This window comes from Schistocerca piceifrons, chromosome 4 (assembly GCF_021461385.2).
Source record: "Schistocerca piceifrons isolate TAMUIC-IGC-003096 chromosome 4, iqSchPice1.1, whole genome shotgun sequence".
Taxonomy (NCBI): domain Eukaryota; kingdom Metazoa; phylum Arthropoda; class Insecta; order Orthoptera; family Acrididae; genus Schistocerca; species Schistocerca piceifrons.
In genome coordinates, this window is record NC_060141.1 from 598,951,923 (window position 1) to 598,978,782 (window position 26,860).

The window sequence follows — 26,860 nt, forward strand, 5'->3', positions numbered from 1 at the left end:
ATTTGGCGTAAACGGGCTGTGACGCAGGCGACCGACGCGAGTGTTGATGGTAGGGTTCGAGTGTGGCGCACAGCCCACGAAGTCATTGGTCTAAGTTGTCAATAAGGCACTGTGCAAGCTGTTGGTGGCTCCATAATGGTGTGGGCTGCGTTTACATGGAATGGAATGAGTTATCTGGCTCAGCTGAAGCGATCACTGACTGAAACCCATTAGGTTCGGCTTCTTGGACACCATTTGCAGCAATTCACGGACTTCACGTTCCCAAACAATCCGAGACAATGATTTAGCCACCCAGATCGCCTGACATAAATCCCATCAAACATTTATGGGACATAATCGAGGGGTCAGTTCGTGCACAAAATCATGCACCGTTAACACTTTCGTTTAAGTGCCCTCCACTTCTTTACTCTATGGTCACGGAACTTTAACGTTAAGATTGAAGTAAGTTCCCCAACAACCTTCGATAAAATGAAAACCTAAATGTACAAGGTCCTCTTTACAGCGTGGCGCGCACTCCTTATAACAAAACTCTGATTAGAACCCAGTGCTCAATGTAAAATATTTTGACTAAACAATAACTAAAACAATAACTGTGAAAACTGTTCTCACAAGATAACTGAGATATATACAAGGCTTCCAGTGAACCGGGCAAACATTAAAACGTTGTCAGGATCAAAACCTATATAATTAAAACTATACTAGAACCTGTAGCGTAAGGGTAACATATAACCACTTACGGTACTGTCACTGACCACAAGTACAGGACAGAATACTCAAGTAGCAACAGCAATATGCAGTAAGCTTACTAATGTAACGGTGCCATACATACACATATGGGAGACACCATTAGTACCAAATGCCGCCACAGTGCCATTTGCTTGCTGCAGAACCAACTCTCTGGTAAACTTAACACTAGAACGGCTAATTTAAGTCGGTGTCCATGAGCTGAGGACTAAATTCTAGTTTTACGAGCCGCACCACTTCGGACGTAACATCAAGAGTTAGTATGAAACATCAGACCTGTAAGGTACTGCACGCCCCAACCAGCCTGATTTTATTCATATCGCTTCAGTGAGAAGCGACATACTGTTAAGCTTAATTTTAGGTATACTGTTTAAGTAAGAACAATCGTATGTCCTCTTGGCAGTTCAGCATTCAACTTTGTTTTCCTCCAACAAATGCCGTCCCTTCAAGCTGACCGTTAATCAGAATTCGAATGCCGCCATGGGCTCCCAGCAATGTTCATCTCGGGGTACACTACTAGACATATCCGTCGGAGGAGGTAAGAAACCGGTGATGGTAACGGCGTCCCCGAGTCAGTACTTGTTCGCGAGCTCACGCCAACTGGCCTCGCCCGCTCCGGGCCCAGCACTACGCAACCACTCCCAGGCGGCGCTCGCATCGCAGAAGTGATGCAGCGACCGAAAGACAGGCCGCTAGCAGCAGTTCTTCCACTGTAGTGTTGCTAGAGGGAGCAGTCCAGCCAACTAATTTAAACCGCACTTCGTTGTATTCATAAAGACTCACAAAATCGGGCTATTTGAGCGTTATGTGTCGTTGCCAGTCTTCTCAGACTGTGTCTTCAATTTTCTGCCTGAGGAAGTCAATAAACCGACTAGGACGGCACACTTGGTTTGGTCTTTCCTTGTACCGTTTCACACGCCGGAACGGTTTTTAGTAATCCTTCAGAGCGCAGTAAGCAGACAACATGGATGTTTCAAATGAAATAGCTTTTGTAACGTCCGGCAGCCACATTCATGGAAGTACTGTTCAATAATGGTTATCTGTCTGAAATCCAATACAGAAATACCACAGTAACTAATGGTCACGTTAGAAACTTTGCTTTCTCTCTCCATATAATTTATCATTTATTTAAAAATTAAAAAGTTGTCAAATAATTGTCTAATAAAAATTGTAATACATGGACCTATTAAAATTTAATGTCACAAGTCGTCCGATGTTACTCAGTCTTTGCCTTGAACAAAACTTTTAACGTCACAACGAGCAGGATGGGGGGGGGGGGGGGAAGGGGCGCGAGGTAATGGGGAGGGGCTAGGGGGGAAGCTTGGAGGTGGATGCAATCTAAAGGAAATGTCCAAGAAACCCGGGCATTTACTTACAAGATCAATTTACTCAAGCCGTTCAACTATACATGATCTCAATGACTACGTCATGAGGCACACGTTAATATACATACAAGGTATTTGATAACAAAAAAGGAACAATTGTATAAAGATAATACGCCTTTAGACAGCCGTAGCCCACAGGTAATATATCTTTTATGTCTTAACCTTGACCGTGGTAGAGTGAAAGAAATTCGTGGAACGACCGTTCCCGCTACTTCACGCATAGCAGGTTCCAATCGATTTGTCCCGCCAAGGAACACTGATACATCAGCAACATCGGCATTTTGCACCGTCCAAATAACTTCCGCATCACAGAGGAAATAAATATTCCCTGGTCTTGCTACAAGTAGTGATTCTGTGACCAGACGATGAGAGGTGTAAGACTTTACAATTGCGGCAGCTACGTCGGCATGGACACCTTTCGCTCTCGTACTTATCGAAACGAACATAGATTCCGTAAATAGGGATCTGCGAAACGCAGCTTGCTCTGTCAGTCCTTGAAATCCAGGTCACTGTAAAGGCACCCACGTGGATGCCGTGTTCCTTGACTCACGGAGCGCTTTCTACAGTATACAGTTCCGCACTAGACAGGATACGAACTTGAAGAGTACTGAACCAGATTCGAGTCAGGATTAGGAACTTTATAAAAGACGCAACTCCATACCTATTGTCAGCGGGATGAAATCTAAAGATGTAATTTCTGGAGTACCATCATAAGGAAATTACTGCTTACGCTGTACATAAACGCTCTAACGGATAAAGTCGGTTGTTCTCGAGATTTTTGCAGACGATGCTGTTGTCTATAGGAATAGTGCAATGCGAGACAACTGTAGCGAAATGCAGAGTGACCTGCAGAGGAACCATGATAGTGTTAGAGACTGGCAGTTGAAGCTGGACACAAATAAATAGAACGTATTGCTTGTAAATATGTGAAGAGATTCGTTACCGCCCGATCACGTTATTTCCGACAAATCGCTGGAAACATCAACAACCGTAAAATGCCTAGAAGTAACCTTACTGCGCGACCTATAGTGGAATGGTAACGTAAAACAATATTGTTCGATATACTGCGGCCCTTATCAGCTAGAATTAGCAGAAGAGTGCGAGAAGATACGACAAAGAGAGGCTCTTACCATCACGACTTCATGTATTATTGTTGAAAGTGCTAAAACTTCGGTAGCAGTCGCTTCACGAGAGGTGGTATGTATCTCGGAACACACAATGTTGAATCACATTAATGTGGTCACGTTTCGAAAAGGCTGAATATCCACATTTTGGAGCGTGGACCGCTACGACGCGTGCTGAATGAGAGTCAGGGAGGCTCTGGAAGGTACCGATTGAGACACGGAGCCAAGCCGACACCAGGGCCGCGCACGGTAGTTTCTTCGATTGAGGAATGCCACGAACCGTCAGATCGATGTGGCCCCACAGTTTCTGATTGGGTTTAAACCTTGGGAGTAAACTGCTCCTGATGCTCCTCGGACCACGCACGTACACTGCAAACTGTGTGAGACGTTGCATTGTCCTCCTAGAAAATGCCATTTCATGGCAAACTAACAGCATTTAGGAGTGGATATACAGATTAATATTCGTGCTTTCGTTGATACATCTTGCATTCCAGAATGACGAGATCACCTAGGGGAAGCCACGAAAACATTCCTCAGAACAAAACAGCCACGTAGTTCCATGGTGTTCGCTTTCAGACTTACCACGCCGTATGCGTGAACGGCCATCTGTCCATCTGAAAAGGCTACTTGTTGCCATTCAGCGAACGTGCATTTGCGGTACTGGCGTGTAAATTCCAGCCTTCGACGCCGATGAACAGCAGTTAGCATGGTCGCATAAACCAGGTGCCTGCTGCAGAGGCCCTTACGCCACAACGTTCGCTGAACGGTTGTTAAAGACACTGTTGGTAACCACTTGGTTCATCTGGGCGATCAATAGTTGCACGTGTATTCGCCCGTTCACATCTCCGCATTCGTCGTCCATACCTGTAGTCTATGGGCCTTGTAGCGACGCAGTTGCCACGGAGCCAGTTTAGGATACCACCATTTTGGATGCACGATGTACTTTAACCGCAGCGGAACGCTATCAGTTTACAAACTTAGCAGTTTCGGGAATGATTCCAACCTTGACCCGAAAGCCAGTGATGATGCCCCTTTGGATGTCAGATAAATATCTACATGTTCGCATTACGACAACGATTGCACTGTTTTCCACATCCCGCGACGCTCTTTATGTACCCTCCAATGCTAGCGCTGACAACTGCAGTCTAGAAGTGATTACTGCTTGTGGACGTCGAACACAGGCGGTGGTCACATTGTGACATGATCTTGTATTACTGTTGAAATTCCACGAGTGTACTTCCAAAAAATATTTGGGCAACTTACTAATGGTTCAAATGGTTCATATGGTTCTGAGCACTATGGGACTCAACTTCTGAGGTCATTAGTCCCCTAGAACTTAGAACTAGTTAAACCTAACTAACCTAAGGACACCACACACATCCATACCCGAGGCAGGATTCGAACCTGCGACCGTAGCGGCCTCGCGGTTCCAGACTGCAGCGCCTAGAACCACACGGCCACTTCGGCCGGCTGGGCAACTTACTACCTCGTCCCACAAACGTGTTATGCGGAAGTTTAGCGATAGTCGTTCATCAAAAACTCATTTCAGGTGTGGAATAGAGAACCATATTTACAACGAGTCCGTCGCGAAAACATCGAGCACCACAAGGTAAAAAATGGTAGTGATACCGGAGGAGTACGGTAAAGTCGCTTCCGGAGTACTGGTGCAGATACAGACAATGTCTATTTTGATAACGCTGTATCTGGTTGGGACAGATGGAGATATCATTCTTGGCCACTCCTGATGTACCGCTACTTACCAATGCTCTGCATGAACAGCTGATCAGCAGTTGTCAGGTAGTGTATTTGTCGACATCGGTAGCGTCCTCAGAGCTTCATTGCAATCAGTGCACCCTGCGTCGGAGTATCCATGGGAATCAGCGGCCACTGGCGCCACGGATTCCAGCGCCTGCGCCGCCAGTACCTTGGCGACAGCTGGAGTCGTCTAGACGACAGCCTACCGCCCAGACCCCGGCGCCGCCTGGCGTGTAATTTACTGCGCGGCGCTGCCGGCTAGATACACTTACGGTCTAGCGTTTACTCTGGCAGGCGTTTTATGTCCGTGTGAAGAATACAAAGCTCCCCTCCTCCGCGGGACTATGGCGTTGTTTGTCGCGCGGCCTTAATTTATTTGCTTACGGGTGCTCGGCGATAAACTCCGTTATTTAGAGAGTGGTGCGGTGAGAGCGCATTGCGCCAACGCGAACGCTTCTGTGGAGCTCAAACAATAGCCCGTTGTTAACTGCCAAGCCATGTAGGGGAGCAAGAAGCGTAACGACCTGTCGACGTATTTCGTATAATCAAACAAAATTTTATTATAATGCTTGTATGCGTCTCTGCTGCCCTCTCATTCGAGATTCGGAAAGACGTCCTATAGTTGAGGCAAGAACTCAAACACATCTTCTCAAACTGCGAAGCTGTAAAGTTTTTTGCTGCTGCTCCTGACCTTCGTAGAACCCCTTCTAGACGACTGTCTTCTTTGGCTTCCTTTGCCGTCTCCCACGCTAGTACCTCTAGTCATGTTTATGATGTTCAAACACGTCTCCATCCGAATTCCTATGTGTTTTGTAGACGAAGTTACTTCAACGATGGTATTACGTCAACTGTCTAGTTAGTAATAAAGTCGATTGTTCCGTCTGAGTTGCACATTTTTAATTAGATTACATGTTTCGATCACTCACGATCATATACATAGCTAAACTGTTTCGTCAGCTACCCGTTCTGTCTACTCAGAACCACATATCAGAGTACTCTGATGTCTGGTTTCCAGTAGTAAAGACTGGTTGCTGACGCTACTATTTGTACCTGAAAATGATCCTGAGTGATCGAAACATGTAACCTAGTTAAAAACGCGTAAATGAGAATTAAATATCAACATTGTTGCTGTTTCTCACTAGACGAATATCTTTGCTACAGTGAAAAATCGAGTGCATAGCGTCTCTTCTGTTGCAAGCAGCTCACATAGACCCTACGTGGTATCTTCAAGGTACCCTACGTAATTAGTTGTAATATTTAGATAACTGGGGCTCTTGCAGTTTTCCCGACGTAATGTGTATTCCAGAAAGTTCAGGACTGCAGTCGCATGATATCGATATCCTATCCCATTATTTCGATTGTCAACCATTCAGTCTTCTTCAGGTGGATTTTGCACTGGAGATGTGTGGTTTGCCGCTGAGATTAACAACGTATGACAGAGCTCCGTTGAGTTCAGCATTATTCATCTCGAATATTGGTCTTTCTGACAAGAGCAGGTGCATACATAACGGTAATACTGCATGTACGCCCTTCACCGAATTGCTTGCACGCGGAGTTACATTTCTTAGGTTAAAAGTATAGTATAAGAAACGGTCGTTATGTGTCATTAGGCTTAAAGTGATGTCTTTCTGTAGTTATCATGAGACCCATTGTCTTATGAAGTTGACAACCGCGGTCAGTATTAGTACTATCTTCTCCCAACATTTCCATGGAATCCTCGATAACTGAATCCCAAAAGAATCTCATTATGGCCAACGTTTTTGTGGAATAGCAGTCCAAATAGTGTTCCATGGAGTTGAAAATGTGCGGCTATGGCTGACTTACTGAGCTGCGAAAGACAAGTGTGGCGACGACATTCAACGCACCTTCCCTGTATTGTTCATGTGGTCCGACTGATGTAGGATTTTCCACATTGACCTGATATTTTGTGACTTCAGCCTTCCACAAACCTAGGTCGTTGTTTACCGAGCTGTGAAGGCCACAGGTCTTCCTAGGTGGCAGGAAGATCTGTTTGACATTACGTTTGGTTAGGATTCTGGCTGTTCTAGACGAAATATTATCCACGTATGTTAGGAATGCCCTACACCTGGAGCATCTCCGTCTTGTGAGTAGTCTCGTTTATTACACCAACGTTAAACTCGTCTCAAGATGACTGCATGGTTGCCAGTCGAAATATCGTATCAAGATGTAGACGTCGTGCCACACAATCTCGAAATCTCATGGAATATTTCACAAACTGTGTAAGTACTTCGATCACTGGTGGACTTTAGTATGCAAATCGACGCGTACTTCTCCCTGTATTCAAATAACTTATTACAAGGCATCGTCCAGTTACCTGTTAATTCCTGTATTCTATTAAATGGAAAAAGAATAAAATCTCTCTACATTGTGAAAGTAATTGTATTTACGAGTTGTAAAAATTTAAGTACAGTATACAAATTTTTCAGGATAATTTTTATCCGAATTATCCGTCGATACTTGATAGAACCTGACAAGAATATTAAACAGAAAATATCTTACTGATTTTCTGCCAAATTGTACGGAAAGTGTTTCGTATTTAATATTATTCTGTTTTTATACATTCGCCCTGAAACAAAATTCATTTACAAACAATATTATTCGTTTTCCCTCAAGCGCAAGACTAAATGGAACCCACTATTGAGCAAGCACCATGAGGTGTTTGGGAGATAAGCAGAAATTTGAAATCAGTTTGGCGGAACAAATAGGCAGCTCTTGAGACTTGCTGACCATGATAGCAGTTCATTATAGTTACAGTGAATACTCATCGGAATGTCTGCGTTTTATTGTCTTCAAACATACATCGTAATATACGAGCTCAGCATATCTGTCCCACACACACTCCCTCGATTCTTCCCTAGTCTATAATTGTTCCAGATGTGGAACGTGAGTCTTAAACGGTGAGTGATTCCTCGTGAGATAAAGGCATGCGACAATGAAGTTTAGCGCATTTTGTTACTTACAGTAGGCTATCGAAAATACTTTTCGTTTCTAAAACATCGAGAAGATGTTTCAGAGCTCTACTTGTTCTGTCTAAATGTGGAGACCAATGTCATTAGAATTTCGTTAATCATGTTTGTCGTCACCACCTTCCCATATTCGCTTCCTCTAGAGCACAGTAATTTTCTTCCAGGTAGTAAGTAGATACTGACCATCAGAGTGATGGTGGTCGATCAATGCTTGGTGGGAGGATGCGTATTTTCTGTTTATATCATGGGAACTTTTACTACTGAACTCGAAGGGAAGAGTGCCAGAAAGATACTAAGGAATCAGTCGAAATGACTGAAACGTTCGTTCGGAAACATTTCGTGATGACCTGCATAGTAACATATTGGAATTTCACAAATAATTTAGCATAAAATCGCCACCAGCCGGTTCTGATTACAAGCCTACAATGAAGGATATCTTAGGAAAGGAGGTGGCTATGTACGAAACCAGTGGTAGATACAGTGGTTGCATAACCTGTGATGTCTTATATAGCTTGCACCCGCCTTGGAATTTATGGTCTGAAACGAATGAGTGAATGATGTTCAGCGAGATAATTCGTTCACATGTGGTGAGGGAAGAATGGACCAGAAGTGAACTGCATAATTCAAACAACAGTAAATCGGTGTTAACAAAAATGCAGCTTTTTATGGTCTTTGGGAATGATCATTTAAGATGCTTGTGACACCGTCCCTCTACATGTCCGCGGGTGTTATCATATTCGAGTATGCAGAGCCTCTGTTGAGAGCAACACTTCCTCCACAGAACTAAAATTATCGCCCTTAAACTATTTCATTCATCTTACTTGCTACCTTGTCTTGCACTCTGACGATTAGGGTTCGCAGAAACCGACCAAATTATTACAGAATTAGTGCCGCACTTGATTCTTTGAAGAAAACTATTTACACAGTACACTTCTCCTGCCGTTCTCTCCACGTATATACGGCCTTTGGTGATGAATTACGTACAGTGGATTCGTTGCACATCGCCTGTTACTATTGGCTCGTAGTGCAGCTTATGCCCTTCTTGCCTTACTTTACGGCATTCATCTGGTGCACAAGAGGTTTTTCGATAGCATCACCCCCATGTTTTCCTATTTCCTTCGCACTGTTTCCAAAGACATTGTGTTATCTACATAAACATCATTCTCAGCCGAATCTTCATTGTAGTGATCTGGAAAGCAGTTCTTTCCCTATGTGGTCTTACTGACCCTCTTCTATTATCGGAGGAAGTGCTCCCAAAAACCGCTACAACGACTTACGCCGGATGCAGTGGTACTCTGGCAATCTGATGACCCGCGTTCGTGCCTCTGCGTCACGCCTCTGTCCCTATCTCTGTCCGCTGTTAACTGTACCGCCTGATGAAGGTCCTAGAGTTCCGGCTGGGACCTAACCTACTCAGCCACAGCAGATTACAGGAATGCAGCAGCGGCAGGGAAGTTCCCAGCCCGAATCGGGAGCGGTAGCGGGCGTTGAGATTCTGGATGGCCGTCGGCGCGCTATTGTGTTTGCTTGACTGTGCCACGCACAATGGGCAGTGCATTCCGCGGCCTCTGCGCCAGAATGGGCTCTGCGAGGACAGAGGGGCACCGCCGAACGCCGCAAGATGCCCACCGTCGGCGGCTTTGGCTTTGTTGCTTCACTGGAACCTGCAGCTGAGTCACGACAGAGCCCCATTGAAGCGAAAGGTGTCCCTATTTTTGTAAACAACAAGACTTCTGTGGCGTAACGCTTAACAACGACTACCAGTACAATGGCTACTTCAACAGTATTGTGCTTCGAATGAAGTAGCACTTTGGAGTAGGTAATAGAAAGATTGGCATTTTTTTTTTGCACACGCATACATTTTCTGAAGGAAAAAAATAAAGAATTATGTGCTTCAAAGGAAAAGCCATAGCATACGGAGTTCATCATACACATAAAATTGCTGCGGACTAGCGGTTGTAGGCGCTTCAGTCTTGAAACGCACGGCCGCTACGTCGCAGGTTCGAATCCTGCCTCGGGCATGGATGTGTGTGATGTCCTTATGTTGGTTAGGTTTAAGTAGTTCTAAGTTCTAGCGGACTGATGACCTCCGATGTTAAGACCCGTAGTGCTCAGAGCCATTTGAACTTCAAATTGCAATTCTGCGTTATTTAATTACTATGTAAAGACAGCTTAGATATTAATTTTTTATAGCCTTGAAGGCTTATAGGTACATTGGATTGCTATTTTCGACCGGACTAAGCTCTCATCTTCGGATTCACATTGTACAGGTTATGAAATAAAGGCGCGCAATAAATCGCACGTCTGTTTTCTTACCATAGTAACGGAACGACAACAAAGGTACGGTTTATGCCACAGCATGATTTCATAACCTGTACACTATGGATGTGAAGATGGCAGGAAACGAGTAACTTCATGTCTGAAGCTTTCTTACATTGACTTCACTGATCGCCCTCCAGCCGACAATGTCAGGTATTTATTAATAAACTACACCTACACCACTTACATGGCCAACGGCCTTCGCGCATTGCTAACCCGGTTCCCGTCAGGTCACCGAAGGTAAGTGCTATCGGGCTTGGCTAACACTTGGATGGGTGACTGTCTGAGTCAGCCGAGCGCTGTTTGCCAGCGGGGTGCATTCAGCCCTTGTGAGGCTAATTGAGAAGCTATTTAGCTGGCAAGTTGCGGCTCCGCTCATGAAAACCGACAACTACGCGGAAAGCGCTATGTTGACCAGGCCACTCCATATCCGCATCCACTGCCTCATATGGGCTGAGGATGATACGGCGGTAGTTCGCTATAGTTGGGCCTTCAAGAACTGTTACATCTACTTACCTAATCCACAAGCAGAGAGTACCTCGTATAAAACTACTCATTTCCTTTTCTGTACCACTGACGAATAAATTGCTGCCTATATGGCTCAGTACGAGCCCTAATGCCCCTTAAGCTATCTTCGTCTCCTCAGGCGAAATGGACGTTGGTGGCATTAAAATCGTTCGGCAGTCAGCTTCAGATGTCTGTTCTCTAAATTTTCTGAATAACTTTCCGCGGAAAGAACGTTGCCTTTCCTCCAGGGATTCCCATTAGAGTCCTCGAAACTTCTCTGCGACAGTCGGGTGCTGATCGAATCTACCGGTAAAAAATCTAGTAGCACGCTTCTGAATTTATTTCGAAGTCTTCCTTCAATCCGACGTGATGAGGATCTCTAACACTCAATAGTGGGTTGGGTTGTTTGGGGGAGGAGACTAGACAGCGAGATCATCGGTCTCATCGGATTAAGGAAGGACGGGGAAGGAAGTTGGCCGTGCGCTTTGAAAGGAACCATCCCGGCATTTGCCTGAAGCGGTTTAGGAAAATCACGGAAAACCTAAATCAGGATGCCTGGACGTGGGATTGAACCGTCGTCCTCGCGAATGCGACTCCAGTGTGCTAACCACTGCGCCACCTCGATCGGTCACTCAATAATGGGTCGCACTGGTTGTCTATGTGGTATCCTTTATGTATGAAAAACAACGAGTCGACAATAATTCACCTTCATGCCGTATTCGAACATTACGGGATTGTTTTTCTACGCATTAAATTTTTTCTGCATTTACGACATTCTGTTATTTATCATACAAACTAGAAGTTTGGTCAAAATCGCATTGTATCCTCCTACAGTCACTCAACGACGCCATCTTCCGTACACCACCACATCAACAAACAGTCGCAGATTGCTACTCACCCTGTCCATCTGAATAATATCGGTCGTGTCACACTTGCAATCTCTAACCAACACTCGCCGTGGAGAACAACTGGCATAACTAAATCACCTACCAACCAAATTATACTGTTTGTAAAAGAGTTTCCCTTTGCACTTGGAACTACCGGTTTGCCACACCATAAGGTTGTCTTTAAGAGTCTGAAGCACTCTGTTAATACACTAAGAGATATTGAAAAACGAAAAGTAATCATGGTAAAAGAAACCTTCTCTAGCTAAGATCGCATAAATACTTACTTATTTTCGACTTTTCGACAACCGGTGTCGACAGACTTTGCGGTCATCTTCTTTGATATCTTAGACATTAAGTGTTTATTGAGGAACACTCTGCATCATTTGATGCAGATGCCCAGCAGGGTGCATTGAGGTACAGTCCATGTGGAATAATGTTCACGTTAGATGCACAAACAGCAGGATACACTTGGGGCAACAGGTAGTAGTGGGGGCTGTGGCAGGCGCTGTTGGGGAAATGCCGAGTGCTGGAGGGGAAGTGCCATTCTAAGGAAGTGCCATTCTAAACTGAAGCCAACACACACATTTTTAGTAAATATTAAGCGGGCCCCTCCATGCCCACAGTTGCATTATCACTGTTCTAAAAGATGACAGCATAGTCTGTCGAAAATAAAGAAGTATGAAGTATTTGTGCGATCTTGGCTATAGAGAGGTTTTTAACAAGTAAAATAGATAGCTCCTTCTTATTTCTCAGCATGAGAAAATTCAACCGAAATGTAATCAGGAAAATTTTATGTATCAACTTTGTTAAAGAAGGAATATAGAGACTGAGGGAAAACAAAGAAATTTAAACGTATGATAACATTTATTGAAATATGAAAAAAGGGGCTAAAATTTTGTGGGCACGTTAAGGGTTGCAAGCAACCAAGTTAACTATTGACAGGTTGTGAAATATTTGGAGATTTTCATTACAGCTAAAACTGAAATAAAAAGTGGAGGAATAAAAGAAGGCCCAAAGGAAGCAGCAATAACGGAACTCTATGTGGTTGACGGAGATAATTGCAGATAGTAAATTCGTGACTGGACAGTAGGCTATGCGGAAAAAATCAACAACACCGGAAAGTTAATTCAACGAGCGGAAAAGAGGTCATTCTAAGAAAGTAAAAGTAATCCATTCACAAAGGAAAGCTGAAAGGAACCTGTGAAAATGTCTTTTGTTGTACACGGCGTAGTACAGTGAAGTCCAGATGCAAGTAATAATAGTAAAAATGCTTTGTTCAAAAATGTTCCAATAGCTCTAAGCACTATGGGACTTAACTTCTGAGGTCATCAGTCCCCTAGAACTTAGAACTACTTAAACCTAACTAACCTAAGGACATCACACACATCCATGCCTGAGGTAGGATTCGAACCTGCGACGTAGCGGTCGCGCGGTTCCAGACTGTAGCACCTAGAACCGCTCGGCCACCCCGGCCGGCCGGCCAAAATGCTTTGTTCACAGTTTGTCAAACTAATGTGTTGACGTCGTCTATAAAGCCATCACACGCCTCTCAATACCTTTAGATATCTGACATGGTATGGTGGAGTCTGTATCGTTTATTGTATGACTACATGTTAAAGAGACTAGCGATAATGACACAACCCTGCAGTAGTGTGATGATGTCAGTCCGATAGTCGCAATCATTTATTTACACAACAGTGTCTATCTCAGCGGTAAATGTCATGCTGTGAGACTGCACGCACAGCGAGCACTTAATACACTCATAGACAAAATACAGCGGTAAACTCATGAAGTACTTATGATGTATTTAATTTCGGGTTGTTGAGAGTAAACTTCTTGAAATCAAATGATGTGTAATAGCTATTTATTTCTTTTTTATCAATAAGGATGTTGCCCTTTTATTTTCTACTAGTCACAGAATCGATGTAACTTGACCCGTAGCGTATAAGAAGTGGTGGGATGAAAAGGCACGATCACTCCAAACGACAGAAGTACTGTGCAGTGTGCAGTGGATGCTGAGTCCCGTGTCTCGACCTGCAGGTACAAGAGGAAGAAGGCACGCGCAGCGCGTGAGGGCGTCCCGGAGCAGACGCGACCTCGGCCCAAGGACAGCGTCGGCCTGGATGACGAGGCGCTCGACGCCGACGGCGCAGCCTACGAGGACGTCATCCAGATGCGCCTGCGCCGCGCTCCCTCCAACCACTATACCAGGGACCACCGGGCGTCCCGCCTGCACCAGTACGCCGAACCTCTACAGGTACAGTACCTATTGTCCTCTACAGTTACAGTACCTGTTCAAGCAGTCTGACGACTTGGAGGCCTTGTCCCTCCAAATTACACTGATACCGATGTATCAGGCGTTCCCCAGCGTGCGGTATTAGGTCCTACACTCATGTCAATGAAGCGTCATCAATTTGTCCTGCTCCAAATACCACATGTACGCTGGTGACCTCCAATTGCATCTAACTGCAAAACCAACCAACCTGAAGACTGCTATCGATGATTTCAACACCAACCTGTATACATTGTCATAATGGGCGCAGGGTTGAGAATTATAGCTCGAACCACCCAAAACCAAAGCGGTACTGAGTGGTCATTCTAGGCTCCTTAGACCGAATACCATCCTTAATCCTAAGCGGTACAAATATGAACTTCTCTACTTAAACAGAGAGTTGCAATAATAGATAAAAGTCCAAATTGGACTGAGTACGTAAGTGCAGTGTGCAAGAAGGCGTCAGCATCTCTCCATGCCTTACAAAATTATAAAAAGCTCTTCCCTCTTGGCCTGATAAAGAAACTTATAAAGCACTTTTTTTCCAGCTGTTGATTATAGCAGTATTATCCTGTTTATTATTTCTTAGGAAAGCTCATGGCGCTTGGAACTGCTTGTGTAATTATGTATGATGCTCGACTCTTAGATCCTATTTCACCATCATACGCACAGCTATCCTGGCTGCGTGATGACAGGCACATAGATTTCCACACCCTCTGGTCTTCTCTACTGTCTTATCAACGAGCGCTGGCCTCCATCTCTTTCCGCGACCTTAATGCTCTTATCTGAACAACATGGCAAAATCGCTTCTGTCCCATTCCGTCGTTCAGCCACTTTCTCGAAGCCCTTATCAGCATCAGTAACCCGAGTCTGGAATAGCTTTCCGCATTAAATTAGGGAACTAAAAACAACTCCAGCTTCAGAATGTTATCTATGACATATTTACTGAAGCAACAATATAGACTACCATTGTCAGTGTACACACTCTTTACCCCTGTGAAGTCTTCTTTCCAAACAGATCTTCATTTGTCGATATTCTTAGCTGGTGCAGTCTCCTTAAATTTCATTCCAGAACTCCGTATACCAGAAAACATCTATTATGTACATAAACTCTCTTTATATCTGTCACTTTCATAATAATAATAATTATTATTATTCCTAGTGGTAGCAGCAGAATTTAGAAGTGCTGCCAGTATTCACTTTATTAGTTCATAGTCACTGTTATTTACTCATATTGTCTCTGAAGGCACTCTACAAACCATCTTAATTCAATTTATTATATTAAATTGTTATTTCTTAGGTCACTAGCACGTAAAAACTGTACTGCGTGTTTGAAACAATGGTCCATTGCAAGAAAGAGCCTCATATCCCTAAACAGATCAGGTTAAATGAACAAATAAAATAAAATAACTATTATACCTCTGTCGACTACTCACCTGGTATGTAATTTTAAATTCTTGCAATTACGAAATGGTTTAAAATTCGCTTGTAATGTAACAATAAAATGGATTTCATTTAATATTCAACTCGTGTACTGACTAACCATTCTGATAACGTCGATATTATCGTGTTGTACGACATAGGCAAAAGAAGTGGCTCCAGCGCAATATATGCGTTTATAGTAACAAAAACCATGAAAACAAGAATAACGTAACATGTTCAAAGTAACGACAACGAAATGATAGCCTAAGTGCATCTCAGAAGCCGTTGTCATCAGCACAATTTCGTCTATCACCTCTGTCGTCAAATGAGTGCTGCTGTGTGTTTCATTATAAGACTCCCAAACCCATACCCAATTATGTGAGTGCGCTCACTAATGACTCGCTCTTCCTCTTCCTTCTCCATCTTCTCCTTCACGCCCCACAATCGGTACAGAGAAATTATATAATTTTCTGAGAAGCATATGGGTGGCACACGTCCTGATACTCAAGTTAATTTGGTCACTCGTATATGCGGTCACAACACTAAATACGCATTTGATATCTTAGACATTAAGTGTTTATTGAGGAACACTCTGCATCACCTGATGCAGATGCCCAGCAGGGTGCACTGAGGTACGGTCCATGCGGAATAATGTTCACGTTAGATACACAAACGGCAGGATACACTTGGGGCAACAGGTAGTGGTGGGGGCTGTCGCAGGCGCTGTTGGGGAAATGCCGAGCGCTGGAGGGGAAGTGCCATTCTAAACTGAAGCCAACACACACATTTTTAGTAAATATTAAGCGGGCGCCTCCGTGCCCACAGTTGCATTATGACTGTTGTAAAAGATGTCACCTCTGTTTTGGTTAGCTTCTAAAAGGAATTCTGCCGAAAATGTAGGGAATTATTTTCAGCTCGCTTGTTAATCATTTGTTAGTTTCAGAGAAGTGTCCGAAATTGCGAAATTTGAGCAAAATCTACACATTTCACTTGTTGCCCTGTTAAAATTTGCTTCTTTTGCCAAAACGCAGCGAAGTTTACACAATGTCATCTCGCTAACATATTGAACAGACACAGTTGCGAGAGAATTCTGAATCAGTGGTTAGTTAAGCTTATTAATCGAAGAACAAAAGAAAAGTTAAGTCACTATCTTATGAAAAAGCACATCCTCAGTACAAAGTAAACGTTTAATATCTTCAATTACGTTGTTCGGAGACCAACAGCATTCCTTGTTTCACCAGCTATCCATGACCGCTAAAAATTGCACTCTTTCATCGAAGTAGTCTGTAGTTAATTGACTAATACGGTTGATAATTAAGTTTTGCATGGAAACCATAGTCCTCTTTGTGTGCTATCATTTGCCAAAATCTCATTTCGATGTATCAAATCGTTTATAAAATATGAGAAATGTTGTGGATATTTCATTCTGGCCTTATCGCTGGCGCGACGCGATCGCAAAAGAGTGTGTTACGTCAGATGAGTTTTATCAACATTTATGACAGATAGAGACCTCCACCCAAGTTTAAAGAAACATTCAATATGTTAGGTAAATTTCATACGCAGAAACATGTTATGTAATATCCATCAACCCCAAAATCATAGCGACCCCTAATTTCATTGCAAACTGTTTCGAATTTGTCGCAGTGCCTTACTTCCACATAAATATCACAATAACTATTACCATTAAGGAAATAATGGGCCCATCATAATGGACTTGACATATATAGCTACAAGTTAAACAAAAAATGTTTTTTTACTCAGTAATTTCTGTAAAATAGTTTGAGAAAGACTGCAGGGCGTTTCGCTCGGTTATGTCATCGACGACTGGCCAAAATGCCACTGTCGGCCTTCCCTTCCAAATAAACGAACGAATTCGCCCAGCGCCTTGGACGAAAACTGGTCACTGCGCATTGACCACAGTAACCTGTGCAGACTGTATGTACTAGGGATAGAATTACGTGCAGACAGGGGATGTGGAAGTGGATGAGGCATGTTGGAAAATTCCGCATCTTGGTCGAAAGAAATGGAAGCTACGCCGCCTTTGCCTCTTTGGCTGATTGTGTATATACTAAACCTAATTCAGCACTTGGTTCCTCACTCACGTATACTATGTGGCCTGCAAAGACTATTTTGTTTTCCTTCAATCTAATTCATATATTGTTGTGCCCATTGCTGTGTGTAAATCTAAGCACTATACATGAATTTGCCACTCATTACATGGCTGTAAGTCCCTGCACTATTACAGTGTTCCAAAGGGTTTAATTTCATTCCATATATAGAGTTAAGAAAAGAAAAAGACAGATCAGGTAAGTGGTTCTGTAGTTACTGCCACCAGTCTTACAACTGGTACTGCATTCTCTCACGTCAAAAGGGTATACCTGTACATCGAATTGCATTTAAATGTGGAATCTATGTTGTCATCATTAATTATTATCTTGCATAGTAATTACAGTAAAAGTAAATGTATAAACATATATTAAGGCTCTTGAAAAAATGCAGTTCTGACAAAGCTAATTTGTCGTGGTGACTGTTAAATATATTTCTTTGACTTGTTCAAAAATTACAGCACCTTCTAAACTTATCAAGGTAATAAATGTCTCCTAGAAGCGTATTCTTTTCCGAAACTAATCTTGATTACAATGATATTCTGCTTTCATAGTGAAATGTAAGACTTTTCATCCCTTATTTTACCTCCTTAGGGGCTCAATTTCCAAAAACACTGAACCAAATATTTTGTTATTTGCAGCTGGGAAGACATAAACAATATTTTATATACTTCGCTTTAAAAATGCTTTCATAATGAAACAGTTTCATAGAACTTTTTATTCTCTATTTCAGCCCATTAGGTGTCGAATTAAAAAAAAAAAACTGAAACACTTTTTGTGTTTCTAACAGAGAAATAAAATGGTAAATTTCATAGATGCAGATTTAAAAATATTTGAGTAGTTCTTCTATAATCAGTTATTTTAAAAAATAAATTTCAGCCGCTACTTCACTCCCTTAGGAGTTGAAGTTCCATAAAAATGCTGAAACATAACAGTTTTCGTCATTCTAGCTTAAAATTCCCTTAATAGCGGCACATTTTCGGAAAAACGTATCTTCCCGTATTTTACCCCCTCATAAGTGGAATTTAGAAAAATCCTTTCTTAACTGATGCCTGCGGGTATAAGATCAATTGCCTCGGCCAATTTCAAGTTTCTGTCCTTAGTGGATTGGGCTGGGCGTTGAAGAATAAGTGAACCAGTCAAGACATTTACTGTTATATGTGGAGATTACCATAAAATGGTGCGAGAGAGAGTAAGTAGTAGTTTGGTTGTTTTCGGACATCATTGTTTTTTATGATGAATGGGTACGCACCTCTGTCAACACTGATCAGATCACCTACAGTTCTAAAGCTTTTTGCTTCCTAAAAGGAAAGCACGGCCCAGTTGCGGGACCTGTGTGTAAGCTTCAGGTGTATAAAAAGTGTGAATTCATAAAAGTCGAATAACGGGGTGGTGGGGGGGGGGGGGGGGGGGTCTCACACTTTATATGAACCTGAAGACAGGACAGGACAAAGGTCCCGAAAGTGCGTTTGCTGTCCTTTTAGGAAATAAAAAACAAATTACAACTGTAGCCGATCTTATCATTGATTCATTGACGGTGATTATCAATAGTTGTGGATGTCCCGTCAAGAGGAACATACCATTCTGTTAGCGGTACCTCGTCTTTACTTCTGTGTTCGTGTGTGTGTGTGTGTGTGTGTGTGTGTGTGTGTGTGTGTGTGTGTGTGAGAGAGAGAGAGAGAGAGAGAGAGAGAGAGAGAATCACTACCTCAAATTTGTTCGAAGTGTTGTCTTCGCGGCCAGGTCGTACTGGCGGAAGGAAGCGGTGACAGCAGATAAACGTCCGCCACCCACGCCGTTGATACAGCTACTTCCTCCCTGCCTCTCTGCTCTTCGGTTCTCATCAACACGTCACCGCCCAGCTTTTTCCGTCTCTCGTGTCTGAAGGACGTCTTTCCGCTGCACGACCTTTTTATTCGTGGAAGTGTTTATTTTGTTTCCTCCAAGTGTTGACAACCCACCTGTCTTGGTCGTCTTCGCAGACTCGCTGTGAAGCTACCTACTCTAGCCTGCTGGCCCTTAGTTTGGTGAACTCAGTGGTGCAAAAAACTTAATCGCCTAAATTTTTCCATACAGTAAGGAGGGACGGAAGAATATATAACATTATTTTAGAACGCAGTAGTTTAGGTGGCAATCCGCAGCTTTTTGCGCAGTTTTTTTCAGTGTCACGTGTACCAAAGGCAGATCCGTACCTAAAGACTGGAAAGTTGCACAGTTCACACCAATATTCAAGAAAGGTAGTAGGAGTAATACACTAAATTACTGGCCCATATCGTTAACGTCGATATGTAGCCGGATTTTAGAACATATATTGTGTTCGAATATTATGAATTATCTCGAAGGAAACGGTCTATTGACACACAGTCAATGTGGGTTTAGAAAACATCGTTCCTGTGAAACACAAATAGCTCGTTATTCAAATGAAGTGCTGAGTGCTATTGACAAGGGATTTCAGACCGATTCCGTGTTCCTGGATTTGCAGGATACTGTACCACAAAAGCGGCTCGTAGTGGAATATCGTCTCAGTTATGTGACTGGATTTGCGATTTCCTGTGAGAAAGGTCACAGTTCGTAGTAATTGACGGAAATTCGTCGCGTAAAACAGAAGTGATTTCAGGCGTTCCCCAGGGTAATGTTATAGGCCCTTTGCCGTCTTAAGTTGTTTGTAGATGACGCTCCGGTTTATCGACTAATAAAGTCATCAGAAGATCAAAACAAACAGCAAAACGATTTAGAAAAAATATCAGACTGGTGCGCAAAGTGGCAGTTAACCCTAAATAACGAAAAGTGTGAGGTAATCCACATGAGTGCTAAAAGGAACTCGTTAAACTTCGTTTACACGATAAATCAGTCTAATCTAGAAACTGTAAATCCAGCTCTTGTCCGTCCTCTTTTAGAATACTGCTGCGCGGTGTGGGATCCTTACCAGAAAGGACTAACGGAGTACATCGAAAAAGTTTCAAAGAAAGGCAGCACGTTCTGTATTATCGCGAAAGTGTCACAGAAATAATACAGGATTTGGGCTGTAAATCACTAAAAGAAAGGCATTTTTCGTTGCGACGGAATCTTCTCACGAAATTCCAGTCACCAACTTTCTCCTCCGAATACGAAAATATTTTGTTGACAGCGACGTACATAGGGAGGAACGATCACCACGATTTAATAAGGAAAATCAGAGCTCGTACGGAAAGATTTTGATGTTCATTCTTTCCGCTTGCTATACGAGATTGGAATAATAGAGAATTGTGGAGGTGGTTCGATGAACCTTCTGCCAGGCACTTAAATGTGATTTGCAGAGTATCCATGTAGATGTAGATGAGACGTGGGTGTAATAGAAAGCTCTCAGTGCCCAGAATATCATACTACAAGACCGACCCCGATGTATAAAAGGGAACGTCTAGCCTGAATTGTCGCTGGGAGCTCATATCTCAGTGGTTGATCAGTTTACATCGTTTTTTGGAAAGCAGGGCAAGTTTTCAAAGCAGATATTTTTTTTCAATATCTGTTCTACGAGGCCGTGCTGAAAAGGAATGCCTCCGAATTTTATGAGTGAAAATTCCTGAAGTTTCTTCTAAAATAAAACAAACCTTATTAACATTATCCGTCTTATTCTTCACGTCTACATATTTATTTCTCAACGTATCCTGGCCACGAACACATTTCGCTCAAAGAGATACCAGTTTTCTGATTCCGTCAATGTAGACTGTTTGTATATGTTGGCGGAACCACAATCTCACCTTTGCTTCTACCGCTTCATCAGCCTCAAAGTGAAGTCGTCGAAGGGATTCTTGATGTTCTGGAAACTGATGAAAATCGGATGGAGTCAAGTCGGAACTGTATGGGGGATGATCGATGACAGAGAACCCAAGGCGTTACATGTTGCAGATATCACAGCGCCCGTGTGGGGTCTGGTGTTGTCACGTTGAAAGAGTGTGTGTCCCATGTGTGAAAGAACTCTTCGACTTAGAAACTCGATTGCAAGACGCTGTTCCTCACGCATCGATATAGTTGAGTTACACACCGAAATGTTACACGCTGCATGAGTCCTCTACCAGCAGAAGGCTGCAAACATGTAGACATAAAGGATAAAGATGTAGATTGTTAAAAACTTTTGTTCAGTTAGAAAGAGTTAAGAATTTTCAAAAAAAATATACGGAGGCATCACTCTTCAGCACGCCCTAGTAATAAAAAACAGAGCTCTGGTGATACAAATCGACGAATCGCTTTGCTTTTTGTTTCCAGAAATCTTTTTCGCTCTACAGCGTCATATTTTCTTACTCCTCACGGTGACAATCAATTGCGTCGAATAGACAGTGTTAGAAAGTCGTTCAAATGAGAAAAGGGAATGACATTGCGTCATAAGTCGTATCGATTTTCATCCTCTCACCCTACTACTCCCCACGCATATATGAATTAGATAAAGTCAAGAGAAGTGAGAAAAGTATAATAAATTTAACTGTGCTTATTAGGTCTGCGCAATATGGAGCAGTAAATTTCGTTTCACTTTCAGGACGACGATTCAAATCCGTGTGCGGCCATTCAGAACTATGTGTCGCTTGATACCCACAGATCACTCGTGATCCGTGTCGAACAATTTTTCGTCGACTTGACAGTACGTGACATGAATGGTCCACAACCCTGAATTTCCTTCCTACCAAAGATACTCTGAACTCAAAATGCTGAGCCGCGCGGGATTAGCCGAGCGGTCTCAGGCGCTGCAGTCATGGACTGTGTGGCTGGTCCCGGCGGAGGTTCGAGTCCTCCCTCAGGCATGGGTGTGTTTGTCCTCATTTAGGTTAAGTAGTGTGTAAACTTAGGGACTGAAGACCTTAGTTATGTCCCATAAGATTTCACACACATTTGAATTTTTTTTTCAAAATGCTGAAACTCCCCATCGAAAGAAAGTGTTTTTCCCATTCACTTCCGTTTTCTGTTCAATTTGAGATCTGTTCAGGTAAAAGTACTCCAGGTTGCAATAACGTTATACCAAAATGTCTTTATCGTTCAGGCTGACCGAGGTACTCGTCCACGACAGTGTTGAATGACTCAGACCTATTTTCGACAACAGTACTTCGCGCTATTCCCACTACCTTTAAATAAGGATTATGTGATTCGCACTGGAATCCTGCGCTCGCGCTAAGAGTACAAAGTAATGCCAGTTCTCCTCCAACCGGTTCCATTCTCCGCACAAGTGTATCTGAAAATTCCTGACCCCATACAGTAACCGATAAATCATCTGGAGATCTCTGGGTGTAGAACTAAATGCACCACGCCACTTTTAGCAAGATGGTTTGCAGCACTTTTTCATCCTGTCTGTGACATGTAGACGTATCGTAGACGTAGAATGTAGTGTTGTGTGAATCTAAAATGAGAGGACAGAAGACGGGCCAATCGGGACCGACCCACCGCCATGTCATCCTAAATAGTGCTGTCATTTGGATGGACAGTGATATCATTTGGATGTGGATACAATATAGAGATATGTGGAGTCGGCACAGCGTTTCCCAAGCCCTTGTCAGCTTTCTAGTCTTTGGAACCGCTACTTCTCACTCAAAGAGTTCCTCCTTTGCTATTACGAGGAAGCGTGCACACAATTCCAGTCCCCCTGCGAGGAAAAATCCCTGGCAATACCGGGAAGCGAACCCGCGTCTTCCACACAGGGCATCCAGAGACGCTGACCACTGATCTAAGGAGGCAGTCTTTCTCCGTAAAGCATTTAATTCATACTACTTATGTTCCACCCTCAATAATGTAATTGAATTGTAAAGATGTTATATCGACGCACGGTGAATTGCGGCTCACTGCAGAAAGGAGATTATCGCTCTTTTTTATTGCAGTACTCTGAGGAGGACAGATTAAACAACAGAATCATCAGTCACCACTAATTAGTCGATTAAGCTGCCTGGTAATAGTTTTTGTTCGACGGACGTTCAATAAGTAATGCAACACATTTTTTTCTCGGCCAGTTTTGATTGAAAAAGAAAGGCGGAGTCTGTTGTGGGTTATCGTGGGGTAATTCTGCTCCAGCTCCTATAGTGAAGTTCAGATAGGTGACGGTGCTGCACGTAGCCCTCAAAATGGTGTCTGTAATAGAGGAGTGTTCCAAGCAGAGAGCTGTCAGAGAGTTTCTTTAGGCGGAAAAGCGGAGCATCTTTAATATTCATAGGTGTTTGCTGAATGTATGCAGAGACCTGACAGTGAACAAAAGCACAGTAAATCGTTGGGCGAGGCGTCTCTCATCATTGCAACAAGTTCGCGCAAACCTGTCCGATCTCCCGTGTTCCAGCCTCCAGCCGGCGCCCCCCCCCCCCCCCCCCCCCCCAGCTTTGACTCCCGCGGTGTTGGAACCTGGAACCTGAGGGTACTCCCATTCGAGGTGGTCGCCGGATCACAATCAGATACCTTGTTGCTCAACTGGACGTCCTTATTGGTGATGCTGACACATACGAGAGGACCTCACGAATCTTGGGGACTGCTTTTCCTCATCCACTCTGCAGCCCAGACTTCGCACCTTCCGAAGTCCACCTGTTTGGCCCAATGAAGGATCCAACACTCAGAAGCAGTAAGTCGATAATGGTGAGGTTATTGACACATCTGTACGTTGGATACGACGTACGTCAATAGTGTGGGGCCATATGGACACACAGGTCCTCCTAGTAAGTTGGTATAAAGCTGTTGCAATGAATGAAATTGATGTAGAAAATAGAGTTTTGTAGGCAACAGAGTCAGAAGTAATATGGTGTATTGGAAACCTGAATAAAACCAACCTACTTTTAGAAAAACATTGCGTTACTTAATGAGCACCCATCTTATACACGATGAGTCACTAACTGTTGCCACCAAGAATAGCTCCGAAAGTATGATAGTAGCTGAAAAGTTTGTGGGACAAATTTTGCATGGTTGCATGGGACAACGGGGGCCTTAATATGACATTGGTTTTTGTTGCTAGATATGGTCACTTCAAAGATATGAAGGATGAAGGTCAGCTTTCTTTTTTTAAATGGGATGCTATAGTTTGGTACTCATTTTCTATTAGCGGCTATCGAGATGAATCCAATGATTTGTAACAGTAAGGTATTTGAAGGTCAACGAAGGTCACAAAGGTGGCATCAGTATTCATTTGCAGAAGGTGTTCGAAGTGATGACCATTGGTATCAATGCGGTGATTCTACGTTCTTCTTGTGGATTGAGTGGTAGTCCTGATTACTTCGGCACTTATCGAAGAACTTGCTCTGATAATTCCCTCTCGTATATCTGGCAAACGGTAAATATTCGCCCAATACGGCGTATCCATCTAACGTGCAATTGACACGTGAACACCTTTCGACGATTTCGCAATACAACACTAATAGGAACGGTAGGACTAGTATCGCCGAATCAAGCGAATGTGAATGATGTATTGTTTCGAAGAACAAGTCGATATGATTCTTATTTACAGAGAATGCCAACGAAATTCAGTGAGAGCTAGAGACTTATAAGCTGAAAGATATCCTCAACGTACTCACCCTACACGTCGTAAATTTAAATAATTGTATGATAAACGGAGAACAATTGGATCTTTATCGCATCGGAAACATATCCGGCAAAGCAAAGTTACTAACGAGGAAACGGAAATTGGCACTCTTGCCACTGTGGTTCGAGATACTTGTATTAATTCATGTCAAATCGCAAGAGAATCTGGCATGAGCCAGAGTATTGTTGTTCGTGTCCTGCGTCGTCGTATATAACGTCCTTACCATATCAGTCTCCACCAAGAATTAATTGATACGGGTTGTATGCACCGCATTGAATTCTGCCGATGGGCTCAACTTCAGACTCAGAGGGATGACCATTTATTAATTTGATTTTGTTTACTGACGAGGCCACATTCACGAACCATGGAAATGTTAATTTGCAAAACATGCGTTACTGAGCAACTGAAAATCCAAGTTGGTAGCGGGAAGTTGCACACCAAAAACCGTGGTCGGTGAATGCATGGTGTGAGATTCTGGAGGACAGAATTATAGGTCCATATCTCATCGAATAAATAAGAAGTGCAGGGAAGCTAAGACGAAATGGCTGCAGGAAAAATGTGAAGACATCGAAAAAGATACGATTGTCGGAAGGACAGACTCAGCATACAGGAAAGTCAAAACAACCTTTGGTGACATTAAAAGCAACGGTGGTAACATTAAGAGTGCAACGGGAATTCCACTGTTAAATGCGGAGGAGAGAGCAGATAGGCGGAAAGAATACATTGAAAGCCTCTATGATGGTGAAGATTTGTCTGATGTGATGGAAGAAGAAACAGGAGTCGATTTAGAAGAGATAGGGGATACAGTATTAGAATCGGAATTTGAAAGAGCTTTGGAGGACTTACCGTCAAATAAGGCAGAAGGGATTGATAACGTTCCATCAGAATTTCTAAAATCATTGGGGGAAGTGGCAACAAAACGACTATTCACGTTGGTGTGCAGAATATGAGTCTGGCGATATACCATCTGACTTTCGGAAAAGCATCATCCACACAGTTACGAAAACGGCAAGAGCTGACAAGTGCGAGAATTATCGCAAAATCAGCTTAACAGCTCATGCATCGAAGCTGCTTACAAGAATAATATTTAGAAGAATGGCAAGGAAAATCGAGAATGCGCTAGGTGACGATCACTATGGCTTTAGGAAAAGTAAATGGACGAGAGAGGCAATTCTGACGTTATGGCTAATAATGGAAGCAAGGCTAAAGAAAAATCAAGACACTTTCATAGGATTTGTCGACCTGGAAAAAGCGTTCGACAATATAAAATGGTGCAAGCTGTTCGAGATTCTGAAAAAGGTAGGGGTAAGCTGTAGGGAGAGACGGGTCATATACAATATGTACAACAACCAAGAGGGAATAAAGAGTGGACGATCACGAACGAAGTACTCGTATTAAGAAGGGTGTAAGACAAGGCTATATCCTTTCGCCCCTACTCTTCAATCTGTACATCGAGGAAGCAATGATGGAAATAAAAGAAAGGTTCAGGAGTGGAATTAAAATACAAGGTAAAAGGATCTCAATGATACGATTCGCTGATGACATTGCTATCCTGAGTGAAAGTGAAGAAGAATTAAATGATCTGCTGAACGGAATGAACAGTCTAATGAGTACACAGTATGGTTTGAGAGTAAATCGGAGAAAGACGAAGGTAATGAGAAGTAGTAGAAATGAGAACAGCGAGAAACTTAACATCAGAATTGACGGTCACGAAGTCAATGAAGTTAAGGAATTCTGCTACCTAGGCAGTAAAGTAACCAATGACGGACGGAGCAAGGAGGACATCAAAAGCAGACTCGCTATGGCAAAAAAAGGCATTTCTGGCCAAGAGAAGTCTGCT

The 26,860-nt window shown here is 43.0% G+C and overlaps 1 protein-coding gene across 1 annotated transcript in view; it reads left to right on the forward strand.

Annotated features, from left to right (window-relative positions):
* LOC124796042 overlaps positions 1-26,860 on the forward strand; it is a 184,276-nt gene that overhangs the window by 136,255 nt on the left and 21,161 nt on the right. The window contains exon 5 of the mRNA XM_047260128.1: positions 13,749-13,965. Within this exon, the coding sequence (XP_047116084.1) occupies positions 13,749-13,965 (217 nt within the window). The remainder of the gene's footprint in view (positions 1-13,748; positions 13,966-26,860) is intronic.